The sequence below is a fragment of the Apteryx rowi genome, unplaced genomic scaffold (genome assembly GCF_003343035.1).
Source record: "Apteryx rowi isolate R43461 unplaced genomic scaffold, aptRow1 scaffold_7, whole genome shotgun sequence".
Taxonomy (NCBI): Eukaryota; Metazoa; Chordata; class Aves; order Apterygiformes; family Apterygidae; genus Apteryx; species Apteryx rowi.
In genome coordinates this window covers 7,835,744-7,857,642 of record NW_020450982.1, presented here as the reverse complement: position 1 = coordinate 7,857,642, position 21,899 = coordinate 7,835,744, and the positions used below count along the sequence as shown (strand labels likewise).

The window sequence follows — 21,899 nt, the reverse complement described above, 5'->3', positions numbered from 1 at the left end:
TCAGCTTTCCTTATTAATAAATTTATGATAATCGCACCTTTCTCTCGTTAACACATATTTTTAGTCCTATGACATTACTTAAATGCTTCCTAGCCCTGACATTACTATTGCAGTTATTCCCCTTATAACATTCTCTTTGTTTTTTGAAATCTCACTTGAGCATTAGTGCACTTTTCAAGAGGCTGTATGTGGCAGCTAAGACAATTTTAATTTCTCCCATCCAGTTTGGTCAGTGTGTCACACCCACCCATCCCTGCACTAATACTGAGGAAGTACAGCCTTAAGGCAGTGAGAAAAAAAACTTTCAGAAGTTTAGCTCTTTCCCAGTTAAATTCAAGCTACCCTTATGGCTTCCAGCCTTCTTCATGACTTTTAGTTACTCCTGCTATCAAGGAGATATAGCAGACAGATTCTTGGGGTTTGATGGAGGAGAAAGCTATGATAGCCCCACTTTCTTACGAATGCTTCTAAATGTTCTCAGGTAGTCTTCAGAGGCCACTGTTCTTCAGCACATGGTGCATAAAACAGGAGATGCCACTCAGACACCTGAATTGACAGGACTGTAAACTGGGCAGACAGTGTATATTAACTACATATTAACTACAAGACTTCTGCCTTGATTCTGTTCTTTCATGTACCTTGCTGTTGTAACAAAAAAGCTTCTCTCTTTAAAGACTCGCCTACAAATCTTTTTCTCATTAGCTTACTGTCACCTTTTAAAATGTATTAGAATTCTCTGTATGAAGCATTTGAGATAAAAATAAACCCTATTGTGCTGTGCACATTTTCATATGACTACAGATTAGAAGGGGTTTATTTGTTCTCACACATAAGCATGAAGTTCCTTCTGCTGTCCTTACTTATCTGAACAAATAAGTTCATACTTTAACTAATATTAGTAAAAAAAATTTAGCCAGTATTTCAGAAATGACATAATTTAGTTACATTATCAATGATGGTGAATGCTCAGGAATGCTAAATAGACATTATTTCTCATGTATTTACCTATAAATAAAATTACTTTGCCTGTATTCAGTTTAGTATTATGTAAATCAGACAGTCAAGTTTGAACTACACAACAGTATCACCAAGCATTTACACGTATTCTAACTACTAAGTGTAAAGAAGTAACTAATTTATATTTTTATGTTCCTTACACAGTTTTTATTAATATATTACTACTGAGGGTCAGAATGAATGAATTATACTTATGAATACTCTCCATATCTAGGTCACTCTACCTAACAATCTAAAATTGCCTAAAAACAAACATATATTAGACTGAATTTTCAAGACTTCACAGATGGACAAACTTGGGAAATTAATAACCAAGTTCAAACTAACAAGCAAACAAAAAAACCATGTCTAGCTGGATTAAGGCCTTTGAGGGTATCCAGCCTTAGGTATAGTCAGGCTTTTTCACCTGGCAGTCTAAGCATAGAAAGTTTCTTCAGAAATCAAAAGAATCAATACAGCTTTTCAAAAGTGGGGTGATTGTCATTAGCCTTCAGTTACTCAGGAGGTCTTTGACAGAGTAGGATGCAGAGATGAGGAAGCAGAAAGAGAAAATGGCTAAAAAGCAGAGCTCTAAAGATAAAAGTTTGGTAAGCAGCAAGAGCAAGCAGGATTGTGGTCACTTCTTCATTACAGAAAATCAACCAAGATTTTAAAGAAATTCAATTTTTTTTTAAATGCACATGGTAGATGATTGGAGAGATGAGGACACAAACTACAAACTAAAACCAGCAGTACTAATTCTGGTAATGAGATTTTGAATATTTTACCTTGTAATTTTTTTTTTTTACATAGCTACCAGAGGAAGAGAAGCTGTTTGTTCTCTTTTGCCTACCTCCAATGCAGGTACCTCAACTTCTGCAAAAATAGAATAACTTTTCACCCTTTCTCAGAATATTTATTTATATAGTTGACGGGTTCATTTTGTCCCTTTCACAGAGTGAGTTATGACACTTAAATTTTACTACCCCATAATAACTTTAAAGCACATAATTTTCATATGAAAGAATACAAAAGTAAGTTTCTGTGGTAGACTTTCATGCAATATGGACTTCATTAAAAGCAGCTCTGTTAAATTAAGATTGTTTAAATAGTAGTAGAAGTCTAATGAGGAATCAGAAGTTGTGAATTTAAAGAGCATACAGTAGTAAACAAATCCAATTTATGATGTGGACCTGAACCATCACTGAAAGAAAATACTACAGGTTTCAAAACATTTTAGGTCATAAAAGAGTGTTCCATGCCTGATGCACATTGCAGGGACTGAGCACATGGTCATCTCATGTTCCAGTATGGATATCCGGCTGACTGGCATTTCCTAATATAAATTACACGGGGCCTCAGAAATTGTAACTGCAAATCAGTGATCTAGTAAAGTGAGGGACAACAGCAACTTAAGCAAGTGAGCAGTTTTATTTAGTATTTCCATTTCTATTGATCCTAACAGTCTAACACTAGCTAAGAAGCAGGGCAAGAAATCTTCAGATGCTTCCAGCTGTAGCTGGTTTTATCCCCCATTTCAGTGCTTGCTCCCAAACATTTTCATATCTAGCATCTACCATGTACTCAGCCCCATGAAGTCGTAACAGACCTCCTCAAGTCTAGAACCTAAGCTTTTGCATATAATGTAACTTCATGAGTAACATCAAACCTTACAGAGAGTAGTTATAATAAACAGATGCCCCAAGAAATAAATAGTCTTAAAGGAAAAAGGGAAAGAAAACAAAGAGAAGATCTCCTTCTGTTTGACACACACGTGACTACAGCCTTCTTCAGTCAATCTCAGTTCTTYAAAGAAACTGTGGCTCAATAAGTGCTGCCTCAGAGCAAGGGAAGGATGTGAAAGACACCATGACCCCTACCAGGTGTGCGGACTCTCATTCGCTTAATTCCCACAAACTGGATTTGCTTCAGGGGTCAGTTCCTTTTTAAGAAAATGTGAAAGCATACTTTCGGTCTAATTTTTTTCCTTCTAATTGTAAAATGAGGATAATAAGCAGGTACAATACAGTGATTGTTGTGGAAAATTAATTAATTAGGCTCTTAATTATTTCATATTGCTTTTTAAAGTGGAAAGTTCTCTACAAGAACTAAGTACTATTGCTTTACCAACAGTAATAATAAACAAAGCCTTTATATTTACTCTGAAAGTCTTGCTTTTGCAATTTGAAATACACTTCATTCACTCCAATAAAGTGTCAGTGAAAACAATGGCTTAAAATTCTCAATTTATGAAGCACAGTTTCAAATTAACTATTGTCTACATGGTTTTTTGAAGTGGAAAAAAAAATAATTCAAAGGTATTTCACTTTTTGAGGTAGGAATATAAAATAGATTCTGACTATGTGATGCCTCTATGAATTCATCTGTTACCTGCAGAACATGCATCTTTCCCATTAGAAAGTAGATGAAAACCATGTTATAAACATATGTCTCTGCTTGTTTTTAGATATGCAAAAGAGTATCATCTCTTCTACATCCGTGGGTATACAGACATAATAGCACTTACTATATTTCTCCTACACACTTTATAACCTCCAGGGTAAACCTGTGAAATGCTATTGATATTTCACTCCTGTTTTCACGAAACACTCTGCTCCCATTTACCTCAACTGCAATTGCCTGCAAGACGCGCTTATAAATTTAAGTTGGAATGCAACAGACTAGTGTGAAAATATGGACATCTGGGATTACTTCTCTGGCAATATATCTACTTCTCCTACGTAAAAATAAGTATGAATCTCTTTTTCCTAAYAAAGGAAGATGTTTTTTATGACTCACTTGAAAACAAACCTGTTTCTGAAACTCAGAACTAAATGCTGTTGAGTTTTATAACAAGGGAATAAGTTGCATCTTTGGACTTAATCTGTAGAAAAGATCCACTGTGTATAGAAACAGCACAGGCAGAAGAACTGGATTCCTTCATGCTGTTTTCCCCTAATATGCTTCTTGTGTGGAARGCAGAGGGTCTTATTCTTGTCCACAAATGTGTGTGAGGAAAGATATTCAAGAAACCATTGTTCTTGTCATCCACATAACAAACTGGCAGTGCAAATACACAGAGTGTCCCAAAGGACAGATGGCTGATGAAYAGACCCCTTGTCTTGCCAAAGAGCAGGAATCATAAGCCTGCATTTGGATGTTTCTGCATCTCTAGCTGCAAGCCTTGTGACCAGGCCTTTCTTTAAGGAGGTGAGGTCCCCACAATAACTCTCTGAATGAAGAGAGCAACAGAGGCTCCATACACAAGAACTCAGTATTCTGTTCAACTTAACTGATATCTGCTAAGAAGATACAAAGCATGGAAAAACCAGCACAATATTGTAAGATTTGCTTTCTTAGAAATCAGGCTACAAATTTGTAATGTGATTAAGTATTAGTGTTCAAGGAAATTTTCAATTTACTACAACAACAAGAAAGAGATAAAATGCTTGCATTTTATCCTCAGCTAAACAAATATTTTGCGTTTCTAATGGACACATGATTCACACTAATATGTGCCTAGAGCATATAAAAAGTTAGGAACAATAAGATTAATGACATGCTCATAAATTTTCACTTACGAGTTTGTTTTTGAAGTTAAAAGCTGTCATCATAGAAATGACTAAATATTTTATGTTTACAGAAAGAAAAATGTATATTTACAACACACAAAGTAACATATTTTCTGAAGCATAGCTTTTGTATACAGGTCATCCAGTGATGTTCCATGTGTGCAGATTTTGTTCCTATAGTCAGTTTTATAAGAATAAAGAGGAGTGCATACTGAATAATTTCTTACCTGACCATCTTTATTTACCTGATGCTGCTTCCAAGTCTATTGATGTACACATAAAGGGGAGCTGGATCAGCTTTAAATTTCTGAGCTCTACATTAGAGCTGAAAATGTCCTTATTGTAAAGGAAAAAATAAGGAAATTTGCATATCATAGGGAATATGTAGGAAATAGTGCAAATAGTAGAGAGGAAAGGGATATCGTGCATTTCTGTCATAAATATTATCTACATCTATTGATAGCCAAAGACAGCTCAGGACCAAAAAAATTAGTGGAAATATTTCCTATGCTGACTGCTGGAAAAAGAGATAATTGTGTAAGTTATAGCAAGTCATAATTTTATTGCTGAACACAGAGCTGGCCTAGGGAGATCCTGGGGCTCAGGGAACCAAATTTGACTACTTACTTACTAACTGGAACTCAGCCGAAGGGAGAATCTTGGCCTATGGGTACATGTAGGTTTCTGGTTATGAATAACTTTCTGAATTTTAAATGAGATGAAGAACATATGGCATCAACTCAAAATAAAACTGGTGGGTAGGAAGTGCTCAGTTCTCTCATTCTTTTAGAACAGTATTTACTAGTGAGTAAATCCTACTGTCTTTGGATCTGGATCTCCTTCCTAAACTGGTACAAGGAAGTAAATTCAGAGTAATTCTGTTCAAGTCAGTAGTGCTACTGACGTAAAGCACTGTAAGTGAAAAGATGCTCTCTTCTCTCTGGGGATATTTTCTACATCTCCTCTTATTAGTGAGAGTAGAGTGGTTGCTTGCTAGAAAATTAGATGATTACACTCTCTGTCGTTATTCCTCATTAGGCAAAAGACGAAAATGCTCTGTTTCTTAATTCCTCGTATGTTCCACTAGATACTCATGAGAAAACTTAACTGACAGCTCATGAACAATCGTCATTAATTTCACAGTACTTTTTATTCCAWTTGGTAGAGGTTACTAGCAAGCTAGTTTATGTCCATTGTATGGGTGCTCTTCCTTGYAATTAACGATTTGCTAATATAGTTACATCTCTGCTGGGTTATTAGACTGTTTGCATAGATTTTCTTCTTGTTTTAGAAAAGCAAAATCATTAATTATATTGTCAAAGAAGAAATCCTGCTGATAAGATTTTTTCTGGTTTTGAACCATACTCACACTGCCTGTTTTAGGTATATAACTCTGCATTTCAGTGTTTGAGAAATACAGTGAGAAACAGGTAGTTAGACCCCCTAGTAACTGATGGAGAAAGGAAGGTGCCTTTGGGAGGACTGATTCAGATTTTCACCTGTGTAGGGCAGCTAGCCAATAGGAAATGCTATCTGTAAACATCAATAGTAATTGTACAAAGAAAGGTCCAAGCAGATCTCTGGTTCAGAACTGCGGACCAGGCACCTTCATCTACTCTGAATTCAGAACACCAGGTCCTCTCCCAAGGGTCAAGGACCAGTGTAATGACCAGTGATGGAGGAGCTCTCCTTTGGCTAGCTCGACTAGCAGGAAGAATACCTACCCAGAAAATAGGAAACCTGAGGTCTATGTTCTGTTACCCAGAAGAAATTTGAACCACTGCTTGCCCTTCCCAGAACAGTGCTCTAGCTACCAGGGTAAGAGCAGTAAGACAAATTATAAGACCATCCTATAGTTCTCTTGTTTAGGCTAGGCTTTGAAGAAAGCTATGTAAAATTCATAGGGCCAATGAGAATAAACAAGAGGAAACACAGCAATGTAGCCTGCTGATGTGGTAGCCCTTCCACTCCTCATACAGATGATTGGGTACATACATCCAATAGGGAATTGTATCTGTGAAGCTTATCAGCCTGGGACAACAGACTGGAGATTTTGGGGAAGAGAGGTAGAAGCTGCGGAGTGAGAAAGAGGAAGAAGATGTATAGACTATGATGCAGAAAAGATAGCTTTACTGGAACAAAAAAACACTATTGCAAAGAATAGATTCTTTCTCCTTAAAAAGATTAACAGAATGGCTGCATTCAACAGAACATTTTACTAGTTGTTCCAGAGCACAAATTCTTGGCCAGGGACAGAGCAAGTTTTCTATGAGAAGCCTTTTACACAGCATGAGCTTGGCAGTGGGACTGCCATAGGTCAGTTGGCCACAAACACCTATGTCAGGCTTTGAGGGGACTGCAGACATTATTTCTGCTTTAAGGTTTAGATATCAGGAGGAATGGTACTGCTTCCTTAGCCTGTGAGGTACTGACAGGAAATTAGTTCTTCTCAACGTCCAGTTCTGTCCCTTTTACAAAGCCTGCTTTACTTAAGCACAATTAAATCCTGAAATAATTTCCATAGGAATATATCTGGGGGTTAAATAGATAACTTGACTCATACCTGGGCTGAACTAGTTATTCTTTGTGGGTGTAGTGCATATATGAATGTTCTTAAGGGCATTTTAAACAAAGAATCAGACAAAATTTGCTACTCCCATTTACTATTTAAATTAAGACTTTACTTTTTCATATATATCCTTGTCACCCAGGCCACATGTCACAAATTAAAAAATTTATAAAGTAATTCCCACAAAAATATTCCTTCTTTTTTATTAAGGAATTAAATTATATTTATTAATGTGTATTCATTAATTCTACTATCTGCTCTACATTTACAAACAAAATTCAGCTGTACTTACTCTACTGAAATTAACAGTGTTAATGTTGGAAAAGAAATTACTGAAATCAGAAATTATCTACAAATGACTGAAAATGGAAAAAAAAGGTAGTAACTGGAATTAACTGGAAAATACTGAAGTGAGAAATTGTTTTTCCAGGGAAGGGTAAAAACTTACCAACATCTGAGATATTAAACAGAAAGTCAAACTGCAGTTTCTTCTCCACAAGTCATTTGAGTTCAATACACCAATCAGAGACATTTCATTACAGTGTTACTGGAGAGGAAGATATTTAGCATGCTTGGGCATGCTAGTACTGTAAGTGACTTGCTGAATTTCAAGCTGACAGGTTCATGGTAAGCAAACCCTTTTCCTCTTGGAATTTTCCAAAGTGTGCTTGGAATCTAAACAACTTTCTAGTATTTGCACTCAGCAGGAATATGGAATAATTTTGAAATTTCTGGTTTAGGGGTAACTTTATGTCTAGGCTCAAACTGAAAGGATAAATCAGTATGAAATCAGTGCTACGGCCAATCAGAAGGATTTTTAAATGATAAAATCCAGACATTCTCAGATATTTGAAACAAATATACGAACTGGAAGTTCTTTCTATTTGCCTTTAAGCTATCAAAATTCATGTTTTCACTTCTTCTCCCCAGTCATGACTGCTTGAAACTTACTTTGTTTTAAAGTGAGATTCTCATAATCACATGACTTCAAGGCTTTATTAAAAGTACCACTACCATAAGTGTTGGCAGTATTGATTCTGCTGTCTGGAATTAAGAAATGGGAGAATCAGAAATTGGCAAAAATCCAAGATTTTCAATGAGAGAAGTTATATGTTATGTATTCAGTTTTAAAAGGTAGAATCAAAAGAGAAAAATAAGGGCCTTATTTCTACTCAGGTAAGAAGTTCAGATAAAATTGAGTGACTTCTCCAGTATTCAAGGCTCTGAATTCTCACTGACTGAAATTAATAACTGACCATTAAATGAAAGTAAACTAGTAATACAATGAAAGTAAAATAGTTTACAATGAAAGTAAATTAGTAATAAAGTAAAGATGGTGTAAGCAAGTGACCAGAATGGCAGAGCTGCTGCTGGCTGGTAAGCACTGCTGAAAATCTGAAAACATCACTGATGACACCTTAGAGTCTTCTTTTCTGCTCAAAATATAAGGGTGATAGGAACAGTGATATGAACAGAACTGGATAAAATAACAAAAAAGTGATCTTTAATTCAAATGTAAAATTCCTCAGATGTATAAATTGCTTTTTCTACATTTATTTTGGATTGACATTATTATTTGGAAGGAGGGTTTGTTCCCTGTGGCTTCTAGACCTGAACAGGAAAAGAAATACTGTGATTCTATGAGTGCAAATGATATCCTGGTTTCTCTTAAGCACTTTAATCACTGAGATGCAATGTGTTTTAATACTATTCTGCCTAGCAACGCTTCCAGTACTTACTGTCCACAGGAGACAGCCTGGCAACATAATAAGGAGGAAAACGTAATCTTTTAGCTATACCTATGTTTGGGAATGTTAACATAAGTTGGTTTGCTTTGACTCATTTACTAAGAATAAAATTTCTTCCTAGAAAAATGTTCAGCTTCTGGATTAGTTGAAGGGATAAAAATGTGTTGGTAGTACCAAGAGCAATTACACATGAAGTTTAACAAGAATTCATTATCACTGTATATTTCAATACTATAACACTATGCAGGGCAGGTACTGTAACTAGAGTTCACAGATACATATATACCTATATATACTTATATACTACTATATATTTTTATATATATACACACATATATATACTTATATAACTTTTTCAGAAAATAGATGATGAAAGCTCAAATAATGTCAAGTCTCATTAACAGCTGTGTAAGCTATAAAACTGAAGGGGTTTTTTTAGTATAAATAATTTTGCTTTTCTTATGTTAAAGGTGTCTGCAAACACAGCACACTTGTTTTTCACATACGCTTGCAAAAGAAACCAGACACCTCAGCCAACCTTTTCCTTTTCCACTATTAGTATGGTGAGCCATTCCTGATATAAAATTAGTTTTACTTTTTGTAATAACTCAGCACAGTTCATTCTGGTGAAAACCATGTTATTCATACAAGGAGATACATGGAAAATCCATACTACAATATATAAAATGGTTCAGTAAACAGAGTTTGGGGAACTCTATAGCATATTTGGGAGCAAGACGGATTTCCCCCTTCTCTTTCAGTTGTTTAGCATCCACTGTCCACACCATGCAATGGCAGGGACAGGGGAGGTGGTGTGGCTTAGATCAGAAAATGTGCGGGCTTTCTCCTGGTCYGCCTGCCACCGACCGCTGCAGCCAGTTCACATCTAGTTCAAGTTTTGATTTCCTGGCTCTTTACGTGACACTGTGCCCAGATATCTTCTTGACCCCACTGCATAAAACCTCACAAACAGGGAAAACATAAGGGTAACAAAACAATATAGACTTATGATTAATAAAGACCACAAGCGCTCAGGTTTTTGCAGCCTCTTTTGTTTATAGGCCTCCCCTTCTACTCACATTTGTTCAGTCCCTGTTCCAGCCTTATCTATTCTCCCCCGTATCTTGTATCACTTATCTCTATTTCCATGTAGTTTAGTAACTCATCCTTCACATTCACCCCTGTAATTTGTTTTTTATTAGTACCTATATTCTTGGAGTTTGTTTTTTGCCTATGTAAATAAGGCCAAAGGAGGAAGGCTATAAAGTGGAAAATGCTACTTCTAAAATGAAAGCTTTTTTGCTTTTTCCAAGTTTCCATGGGATCGCGGACAAATACGCATCCCAACACACTTAAACAATAAAGAAAAAATTAATAGCCACCCTTGTTCCTGCTGCTCATTCTTTCCACTGGCATCTACTCTATATCCTATACGGTTGAAGAAGCTGAGAAGGCCAGCACATAGGTGGAATATTCTATTTACCTTACAGAAACTTACCATCTGTATTTTAATTTACTTCCTAAACTCCAGAAGTGTTTTAGCTGCTTTATGGAACAAATAATAATGCACAGTCACTGTTCTAAAGTATACAATTTCATATTAGAATCCACGTAATCAAAACAATTAACAGTTGTGAAGAGATCATGAAGTGAGGGAAAATGGTTAACTAAATAATAACTCCTATTTCATGAATCTTTCGACAGTTCCCCTAAATGTAACCTTTAAAATGGCTTGTTATACAACCTTTTCTGTTGTTTTCAGGTACATAAGCATGCAACTGTTTTAAAGAAACCCTCTAAAAGAGTAACTGTTTGTCCATGATGAAATTAATAAGAATTAGCTCTTATTCAGAACTTTTTATCAATAGATCTCCATGTTCTAAAAAAGATGTCATTGTAAGAATAAGGCACATGTATTACAGAAATGTGATTTGACTATTTCCGTTTCATGGAATTCCACCCTTTTCTTCTGAAATATGTTCCATTGCTTAATAGGTCTTTCTCTAATTAGAAAGTGTCTTACTATTTAGTCAAAACTTCCTTTGCTGAAATTTCAACTAATTACTTCTCATCTTGTCACTTTTGGCTAATGAGAACAATTTTGTACCTTCCTCATTATAAATTATGAATGGCTTCTACACACTGCTAGCAAGAAAGCTATAACATTTATAAGCCATGGAAAACACCAGTCACATCTTTAATTGCAGACCCACACAAATTATGGCAACAGTTAATTACTGAATTCTCCACAACTCAGTCGTGCTTTCCATTTAGGGATCTTTGAGCTCCTTAAAAATGTTAGCACGTTTAATGTAAATAATCTGACATGCCATGGATTACTATCAGCCTCATAGTGATGGAAGATGGGTGCCACTGGGGAAGTAAGTGGCTCAGTACAATAAATCTGCGGCAGAGCTGTGGATGGGATCCGAGTCTGCTCCGAGTCCGAGTCTGATCTAAGTCTGCTGAAAATCGACTTCCGTTATCACAAGACCATGCTTCCTACGTGAGCAGCTTTATGGCTTACTAAACAGAGAATTTTAAAGAAATAACAAGCATATTTTATTTCTTTATAATATAAAGCCAAGATAAAACATTGAGCATATCCCACTGGTTTAAATAGGTGTTGTATGTTGAAAAAACTTCTGTCAGTCCTTCCACTCTCACGTCCCCCATTCTTCTTTCATCAGACACAACATCAATGCAAAATCACAGCCCCAAGAAATAAGCTTAAGTCACACAATTGCACAATATACTGGAAAAGAAACGGAGGCAAGGAAATGACCATTAAGCCTAAATTTCTCTTCTCTGTTTCATTTATAACATAGATAATCTTCTCTTTTGTTAATTATAAGGCGATATAGCTGGCAGTCATTGGCCATATTCTGTAATAACTATTTTGTCTGTTTCCTTTAATTTCCTCAATTCAGTCTTCTAAATTTTGCCCAGAACAATACCTTATAAAAGCACACTAATGAAATGTCTCATTAGCTGCTTTCCTTTGTTACTTCTGTCTTGGCAATGCCGCTTAGAATTCAAAGTACAGAAATGGTAGTACAGTAGCGATTGTGAAGTACTTTGAAATGTTTTGCCTGAAGGGCACTCTAGAAATTCAGCACTGAAATTGTAACCTTTGCTTGTGACCATAACTGTTACGTTAATGGTGTTTGATCAGAAAATGGCATAAGCTGTTTGTTTCTCCACTGAATTTAAGCATTTTTACATTAGTTTAAGATACACGTGTGAAAAAAACATCCAAACAGAACTCGGGAATACAGTTTTAGTGACTAAATCTTAGAACTGTAGTTTATAATAACGAAAACCAACCAAGTTTCTTAAAAAAAAAGAGCATTATTTCTTGTTTGGAAAAACTTGCAAAACATAGGCAATTTTAATCCTTATTTTATACCAGTCTTTTCAGTGCACTGTAATAACCTTGAGATTAAATGCATTGTGAAGATATGCACTAATTAAAATATGTTTCTCTTTAATGTCAATTAAATTGAACAAATAGATATGGAAAGATAATGTTTCTTCCTCTTTCTAAATTATTAATATCTGAAAAATATTAGTTGTTAGATTTGATGTTATTTTCTCCTTCATCTTGAGAGGATTTTCATTACTGAAACAGGAGGCTTGGATTATTGGTTATATTATCACACTGTCTTTTTACAGAATATTCTGTCTTTATACTGTATAACGTAAGCCAAAAGAATAACCTTTTGTCAACCTGTAATTATGCACTTGCAAAGATTTAAAGAGGAATGCTCAGTTAGAAATAACATCTAGTCCTTCTTGGAATCTGCCTGTTAATTTGACGAAGCTTAACTGTTGTAGAGACATATCAGTTATTTTAAGAACAAAAACAATCTCTTACTTGGTCCTCAAAGGAGATTGCCTGGGCAACGTCTCTGGGAAATCCATCAATCACTATACCCTCTTCATCAGGGATCTGCATTAATTTCTGCTTTATCTCAGTTATGGTTGTTTCCTTTCACAGAGAGAAAAAATATTTATTTAGTTTTGTAAAGAGGTTTTCTTAATGATGCACATTAATAAAGCATTTACAAATCCTTAGAAAGCAAACATTAACTCAGGATAGGCTTAATGCTGTTGTACCTGAGGGGCCAGTTCTCCAGTAGTAATTATTTTAGCAATCAGACTCCATTTTCTATTGCTGCTCGTGCTGTGGATCTTCTTCCTTAACAATTCACCAACCGATATGTAGTTAAATCCATAACGTTCTGCTATTTTCAAACTTTGTGTTCCTTTACCACTTCCTGGACCACCTGTTGTTAATTATAAGCAAAACATTACATTAAACTTCTATCTAAAGTACCCAATCCTACATGAAATCACTGGTATCAGCACCAACGTCCCAACCATTATTAGAGCAAATCTTGCAATTTTCCATGTCATTAGAAATGGTTCTCATCCAGGCCCCAGGCCAGAACATAAAGGTAATAATTTGTAAAAATACAAATCTATCCAAGAAGAAAAAACGCACATGCTCTTTCAGGCATGATACCATTCTAAAGCTGTTCCTTCAAGGGAATTTTTCTTTATTTCTAGTAGAGAAACGAACCACACCTTTCCTGAACTCTGAATCCAAATGTAGAGCCATATAGTCTGAAGACCTTATTTATGATAGAAAGAATCACACTTGGTTAAATGTGCTAGTAAAACCAATGGACTATTCATGAAATAGAACATATAAAATCTGCTCCTAATTACGTGGCATGAGTTTCTGAGGTTTTTTAATTTTAAAATACATCAAATTATTAAATAATCAGCTGAGATGTTTCCATAGTGATTTGTTACAAGGACTTTCTATTGAACCATGCATACTTCTGGTATTGATGCTTGAAGCATCTGATGGGGATACAATTTGTTAGGCTCAGCTTGCTGGACAGCATGAATAAAGAGACCCTTCAATATAGCACAGGCAGAGTATGCATCAAAATCACAGAAAACAGCTACACAAGATAGCAAGAAATGCTGAAGTGAAGGTCTGCTGAACAGCAGAAGCAAGAATACCTGTAAACAAAATATCAAAACAGGTCTGAACTAAAAGGACATGTTATGATGGAAAGGACAGTTAATAGAGAAATTGGAATCTATTATGTAAAAATAGGGGGTTGTTTTGATAAAAGTAAGTATTTATATATAGAAAAGTGTATGTTATTGAATAGCGTAACAAAGCAAAACTAAAACAGATGTTTTGACATGAATTTCCAACACTTACTAGCTATATTTTGAGGTGTTCTGCCTGAAAGTACTGAATTTTATTTCAGCRGATAAGGAATCAAGAGCTATTAAAAATATAATGATACTCATTTTCTATGAACTTTAAAAAATGCAGCAACGCAGTGAAAGTAAATATGAATACAATGAGATGCTTGCTAGCAATCACAAAACTCTTTCTTATATTATCCATAAATAGCTTTTAATAATCTATATAATTAACAGAGATTTGACTGCAAGATAGGCTCTACAGTATTTCTTCATATACGGTTATGACATTTTCTGTGTAACCAGCTTCATACCTGTACCCCAGTTACATGTCAGAGAGCTTTCAGTTTCACCAGCAATCACTAGGAACTCTTCTGTACCCCTGACCCTAGTGGTGGTAACTCTCCACCGGGCTTTTGCAACTCAAATCTGGACCCATTTGAGGAGAATGTGCAGGAAAACTTGAGCATTGTTAATGTGTCCCTGTACCCTGCTCACAGATTAGTTACACCCTTAGGTAAAGAATGCTTTATCACTGTTCAGTTAGTTTAAATAATGCTTAAATCAAGCTAGATTAAGAGAATGCAAATATGAGCAGATATTCATAACATCCAAATAGACAATACAGTTACTAATGTTCATGAAACAGACAAGCAAAGGAAAGAAAGAAAAGCTATGCCTTGTCTCCATACAGTATGGTTACAACAGAAAAATCTCTCCCTCATTCAGGCGACTTGCAGTTTCTCTCCTAACAAGATGCATGCTCTCTCTCTTCCGGCAGATTATGCTAATGGTAAAACGCTATTCTTCCATTTCAAATCTTCAGGATGATCTAGATGAGCTTAATTTTTTCAATTCAAACTCTTTCTCTTATAGAAGATAATTTAGCTATCCTCTTAGTTAGAATAAAGGACGTTTCCCCTTTGTAGATTCATAAGTGTCTGATATACTAGGAATTCTCTCCTCTGCTGAAGCAGCTTCAACACAGTTCTGCTGCAGTTAAGCGTAAAACTCTCCCCACTCCCTCTGATGGCAGTCCCAGCCTTCCCCAGGACAAATGCATTCCATCAAACCTTAAATTCTGTTTCACTCCTATGTCAAAAACATACCCGACAAAAATGTTTAAACAGGTTAATTCTACGTAGCTTATAGTTTATTACTGTCTCTCGGTAATTGAGGATGATAGTAGGTTTGGAGTAACTGATTCTCAGTGTTTTTTTCTTAGGTGGACAATAACCACAGCAAAAAGAAGTGCAGCTAATTGTTAGATGTTTGCTGCCAGTCTGTACGGAACAGATTTTTTCAGGTCAATGAGTAGGATTACTACTAGTTACCGGAATGTCTGCTGATTCTGTGGAAAGATTTCTGTAAATAGCTCTCTAGGTATTTGCAGCAACCTATTGCAATCTAATGAGTGTAACAAATAACATATGTTATATATTATATGCATGTGTTTATATATATGGATTAGAGTTATTAGTATGAATTTAAATGGCTTTATTTACTAGCAATAATCCTAGCTAATGGACAAAAGGGGAGGTGGGTTGTGATTGTGTTTTGGAGCAAAGGGTTTATAAAACATACTGGAGCCAATGCTTTGTTTAATTCTTGCAAAGAGAAAACTTCCAAGAAAGGAAACTCAGCTTATATTCCTGGAGAGTTAATGCCTGTTTGAAACAAACTTTGTTGTATCACAGAAACAATGAAGATGCAAAACAAATACAGATAATATGTAGAAAATTAAAAACAGTAGAAAATTTGAAGACAAGGAAAATAGTATCTGTATTCCAGCAGAGACGCAAAAGATGCCAGAAGAAAACAGAACTATTTCTTGAAAAAAACCATCAATCTCTGTAAAATCTTAAAGTAACTGAAGAAAAAAAATAGTAAACTTGCTGAAACCAAGTGGGTAGACTTCACAACTCTGTTAGGAAGAGCTTTCCTTTGCCATTAAAGAGAAGCAGAAAGAAAATGTGTAGTTTGGCATTCCTGTCCTTTCAATTTAGATTTGCAAGCAGAAAAAAAYAGAAAAGTATTTGCTTTAATGGTCACAAATTTCTCATACATTACATTTTTCTCAATCCAAAAATACCCCCTTAGAAAACTAAGATTATCCATTCGTGATCTAATGGGAAACATTCAGATAACAAAATAAGTGAAAAGTGATAGAACAAAATTACTTCCCATAGCAAATCATTATAATTTACTGAACTCTGTATACATTTGTGACTCTTTAATAAATCATACAGACAAGACTGTCTACAGGAAAGGAAAATCAAATCACCTTTGTTTTTCATTCTTTTCACTTATGCCAAGAGTATATATTATTCAGGAAATGTGCGATTATTTTACATATTTTTTTAGAAGATGTCTAGACTAGGTAACATTTGTTGCATTTAAATTATGTTTGCTAACTGGTTTTAAGGGAAGCTTGGTATACCCAGAAAGTTATACTAAAAAAARTTAATTTTTTGTCAATGCAAAATTTTAATTTTGCTGCAAACTGAAAATAAATTCATGCAAATAAGATTTCTGAAAATATAAGATTTGTGATTTTAAAATCTAACTGTGGACTGGATTTAACAAATAAAATGGTCAGCTGACTGCTGACAGCACTAGCTTTGTTCTATTCTTTCAACTTTGTTTATAGAAGGAAAACATTCTTTTAAAAAAGTATTAAATAATATTTTTAATTAAGTGCAGTTAAAAAAAACTGTTCTGTGGGGCTGATGACATCAGGTAATTCATTTTTAAAGACCTTTTTATTCAGGCTGTATCAATAGTAAAAATGTGGTTGTCAAAATATGTTAGGAAGCATATTTTTAAACACAATCTAGTCTCCTAGTGTTATAACACCTTAGAAATTTAATTTTCCAATGATTCAGAGGTGTGCCATCCTGGCTGGTTCCATCTGATTTTTCTAAAATCCAGTCACATACTCACTTTGCAGCTTTGTAGCTTTACATTTCACCAGTAGATTTTTCTGCAAACACAGAAAAAGAACAAAATACCCACCTTTATGAGTGAGTTATCCTTCACATTGAAGTTATCTTGTTCATTATAAGGATGATAGATTTTATAAAGCAAAGAAGATGTAAAAACCTTTATGGAAGCATTTAAAAGATCCTGGAGTAATGAATTATTAATGAGAAGTTCATCTAATAAGTGAAGCAGAAGACAATTGTTTAATTTTCATCCATTTCAGTCCCCAAAACGAATGGGACTAGTACCATCCTAGTTAGGCAGTATGGTTAGTGATGGTTAGTTAGCCATAAGTAGCTTACTTAATTGAGGCTTTAGCTGTCATTTTATGAAAATTGAAAAGTATGCAACATATATTTTTCATGTAGAATTTCTGTCTCTTGAAATTAGCAGGGCACTTTTTTCATTTTCTCTCTTTTATCCAGTATATTAATTATTCTTTTACTCTTTCTAGTGTGTGTTCTTATGTGCTCTCCCAAGAGGAAGTTGAATTTGGCAGAAATTTTCTTGGTACTATACAAAATTGGACAATAGCTCCTAAGCTTCATATAGTATTGTATTTCTATCTTATCACACCATGACAGACAGATGCAGAGAAACTCAGTTGGAAAATAAACCTGAAATAGCCTTTGCAGGATGTTTACAATGTCCCCTATGTAAGTGGACAAGAAGAAAAGCTTTGTACCATCCATGCTTGGCTCACTATATGCTGTCGTTCAAGGACTGCAGTTCCAGAGATGAATGCCATTCTCTCTTCATTTCACCTAGATAAACTCTTCATTCATCATTTTGGTGTACAACAAATATCTAGAATATCTATGGTGGCTTTCTTTGTTTTCAGTGTATTCCAGTATCAAATTTCTGAGAACCACTGGATGCAGAGCCTAGAGGACATGTTCTCAGAGTTCACGCTCTATAATATAGAAGAGACATATACTATTCTCTTTGTTGGAGACAATATCTTCTCTTCAGAAAAATAAGTCTTTATGGACTAAAAATGTGATTGTCCATCACCTGGCACCTGTGCTATAACTATTTACATAGTGCAGAGAATCAGAGAATTAGGCCTGGATGTAGAATCTGGAAAGGCAACCATTCCAGACAATAAGGAAACTAATTCAAACAACTAAAACTCAAAAATAAAAAATAATGTTCCTGTAGACTTCAACTGTAGGTATCTCTAAATGATTGGTCTGCTCGTCTGAGGCTGGAAAACACAAGTTGCCTAGAAAGGACTCTGAACAGCATGCAACAGGGAATCTGGGGAAAATGAACAATTAAATAATGCTAACTGACCGTTCGCTGTCCCTGAAGATAGCACAGGACTCACTTGCCAAACAGATCTAGGAATTTATTTATCCCTAGATGCAATGGGCTAGTGACAGCATACTCTAACTGGACACACTGATCAGTTTTCAGGGTTCTAAATACAGAAGATAGCAGTTCTCTATTACCTTTTTGAGCTGTCTTATCAATATTTTTAAGTATCTTTTTTTGTGAGCAGCTTTGGTACATTAGTGTTTTAATTCGGATCCAGAGGGTGCTTTTGAAGAGCACTTCAGTTCACGTGGTCAAGCAGTCTTGAAATGCATGAGCTGAGTTCCTTTCAGATCAAACTAAACTGAGAGATGTGTTTCAAATGCAAACCATGAGCACTCCAGCTGCTAATGGGCATTCGGTCTACACAACAAGACTAGAGGTGCTGACAGTAAACCTCCCTAAAATGCTTACAGTCAGGATGTTATATCCTCAGCATGAAAAATTAAACTTTGTAATACACTCCAATTTGGCTGCACCACTTGCTAATGTAGGCACAGCCTCTAACTTCTTATCTAAAAATTGCCTTTGGATTACATTTTTCCTCCAAACTTAGATGGGAAACTTGCATTTAAATATATATAGGAATTCACTATATTTGCAGGACAAACTAAAAGGCAAAGTAACAAAGATAAAATCTTGTCAAAATGAGTCTATATTCATACCTATAACAAGGATGATTTTTGGTCGAGGTCTTGCAGGATCAAACACATCGTACTCCTCAATTAGCTCAGCAGTTTCAGAGAGGTCAGTGTCACTTTCTATAGAAAACTGATGGATTGGAGGGAGTCGGTCATACCGTCGGTATGGGAAGTTAGGATTATCAGGAATCACTGTAAAACAGTAAGATAAACTGGGAATGGTGAAAATATCTAGGAAAGTTAAAATCTATTGTATATACAGATAGTTAGATTTAAAGAAACATAAAGCATTAACAAAGTTTAGCATTTCTACAATTAAAAAATAATAAAATATCTACTTTTACAATGTGTTTGCTGTTACTGTATTAAATATTCCCTCCCTCTATTTAGCTGATTTATTAAACTAGAAAAACTAGGACTCAGTACTCTTTGGTGGTTCTTTAAATTTACAAGCATTTCAGTTTTTATATGAAAATCTGCCCATAGCACTCAGGGGTTGGCAGTGGCCTGTGAGAAGAAAAACCTTGTATTGTGCAAATAGCCTGTACTATTAAKTAGAACTTCTCTGGTGCTACATGTTGTACATTGAGATAGAATAGTACTCTTGCTAATTAGTTTAATGAAATGCTGGATGGCAAGGAAGAATAACTATGGCAACTGAAAGATGAGCTAATTACTCATTGTTAACATTACAAAAAAATAATTACAGGTATTGATATGACATTTGCTTAGATTTTGTGAGAATAATCTTTTTCTAAGAATTTTTCATGTATATTATATTTAGTAAATTGGTACACAACTCCAATGTAAGCTAGAAAAAAAAAACTAGTGTAAATGAACTGAAGTTAATATATACATCACCCATGAAGACCAACTAAGAATATGAGCCAAATACATTAAGTCAACTTTGCCCTTATCTTTGCAAATGTTTTAGGTAGAATAAGAGAAATCGCTCCACTATCGTGTTAAACATTTACAGAGCAAACATCCATCATTAGGCTGCAAAACGATCACGGTTTCCTCCCCTGCATAGCATCCATAATGGGAGGAGAAAATTAAATGACAAAATCCAAGTGAACAAAATCCTTGAAATTTGTATTAAAATGGTGAAAAGAATGAGCTTTCCATTCTTGGCATTCTGTGAACTGCTTGTGCACTTACATACAACATTCTGGAGTGTATATGTTTGGATGCTTGTAACTTCTTGCTTACGGAAGACCACAATGAGGCATGATCTGCTATAGAAGTAAGTATAAAATAAATCAACAGTAGATGTAAAACTGCCCATATTACAGTAAATATAATCATTTTTACACTTAATACATTACCATTCCTGAAAAAAGATCGCCTGGATTGTCCTCCATTGAGTGGAGGGAGGGTCCTCTTTTCTGGACTGACAAAAGTGTCCCATTTCACTTTTTCTGACCCTCCAAGCTCTTTCACTTTCTGCAAACAGCTTTCCAAATATTCTATTGGGTCATCAGGTTTGTAACACATTAATCCATTCAACAGACTCTGCAACATAAGATCAGAAATACAAACTATAAAGGTAGATGACAGGAAAACACTAACACTTTTATTTTGAATTTGATTTTACACAGAGAAATCATGTATTCTTGTATATTCAGAATCTGCAATTCAAGCCAATGTGTGAAGCCTGCAAAAACACACACACAGTGATTTTGCATGAGCTAGATAAATCCCGAAAGTTATGTATTCTACGTGGCCTATTAGATCACTAAAATGTGTTTCTTCCTGAAAGACCAGTATGGCCACAAGGATCTTATTTATATTTCTAAGTCAACACTATCTGGTCAACTGACCAGAAATTCCTAGACATTAGAAATTCCCCCCCYTTTTTTTTTAGTGTTAATTATACAGTCATTGTACCAATGAGCGTAAGGGGGAGCACAGAAGAAGGAATGCCAGGCCCTCCTCTGATGCATGGGAACTGATTTTTCTTGACAAAGTGATATATAGGTCATCATCTCACCTCTCCAAAGACAACTGCATCCAACCTACACTTAACAATCAGCATGTGTTTCAGGATGATGTCTTTTCCTTTGTACTTTTAGTCTCTCCTAATTTTTGTGCAAATAAACTGAGGGCCATAGCTAATATTAGTAATAAATATAAATAGCTGCTACTCATGATTTAATATTTTCCTTCAGTTTTTGTTATTATCTGTTTATTCAAATACCTTCAATAATTTAATGTTATGGATATGTACTGATAAAATAGAATATCATTTATATACATATAAATATGCCCTTATTATATTACTTAACTGATCATAGCAACTAAACATATATTTTTCCAGAAGATGTGCACCATTTTTTAAATTGCTAGCACAAACCTTACACCTCTGTTGAAAAACAGTTGTCTGCAGCTATTGTTAAACCATTTATATTTCAAATGTATTAGTAAAACATTAACACGGTCTAAGCCCTATTACTTTCAAGCACACATAACAAATATCTTGCTTCAGAACAGCCCAGAAAAGAAATATGTATAGCTCTGTATATTTTATATAGATGGCAGGATGGCTGATTCTGAGGGGAAAAAAAAATCCACTTTGTATAGGAGAGAAGTAATCACCGACCGTTAACGGCAGGTAACTTGTATGAAGCTAAACAAACCTCACAAAACAGTTTGTTGGGCTTTTTTTTTTTTTCCTCTCTCTCCTCATACTGGTCAAAATCGTGAAAAACATGACCGATAGCGCCTGCCTGAATTCCGCGGCAGCGGCCCGACACGGCGCGGGGGCTCCTCGCCCCGCGGCCGCGCAAGTCGACGCCCGCCCTCACACGGCGGCTCAAACCCGCCAAGCAAAGGCGGCGCG

At 35.3% G+C, this 21,899-nt stretch overlaps 1 protein-coding gene across 2 annotated transcripts in view; it reads right to left on the bottom strand.

The window, feature by feature from the left end:
• AK5 (adenylate kinase 5) overlaps window positions 1-21,899 on the bottom strand; it is a 105,362-nt gene that overhangs the window by 81,485 nt on the left and 1,978 nt on the right. For both annotated transcript variants that reach the window (XM_026086866.1, XM_026086867.1), the window contains exons 2-5: window positions 20,386-20,572; window positions 19,082-19,249; window positions 13,005-13,174; window positions 12,763-12,876 (exon numbers count right to left, since the gene is read on the bottom strand). In XM_026086866.1, coding sequence (XP_025942651.1) covers window positions 12,763-12,876; window positions 13,005-13,174; window positions 19,082-19,249; window positions 20,386-20,554 — 621 coding nt within the window. In that variant the 5' untranslated portion in view covers window positions 20,555-20,572. The remainder of the gene's footprint in view (window positions 1-12,762; window positions 12,877-13,004; window positions 13,175-19,081; window positions 19,250-20,385; window positions 20,573-21,899) is intronic.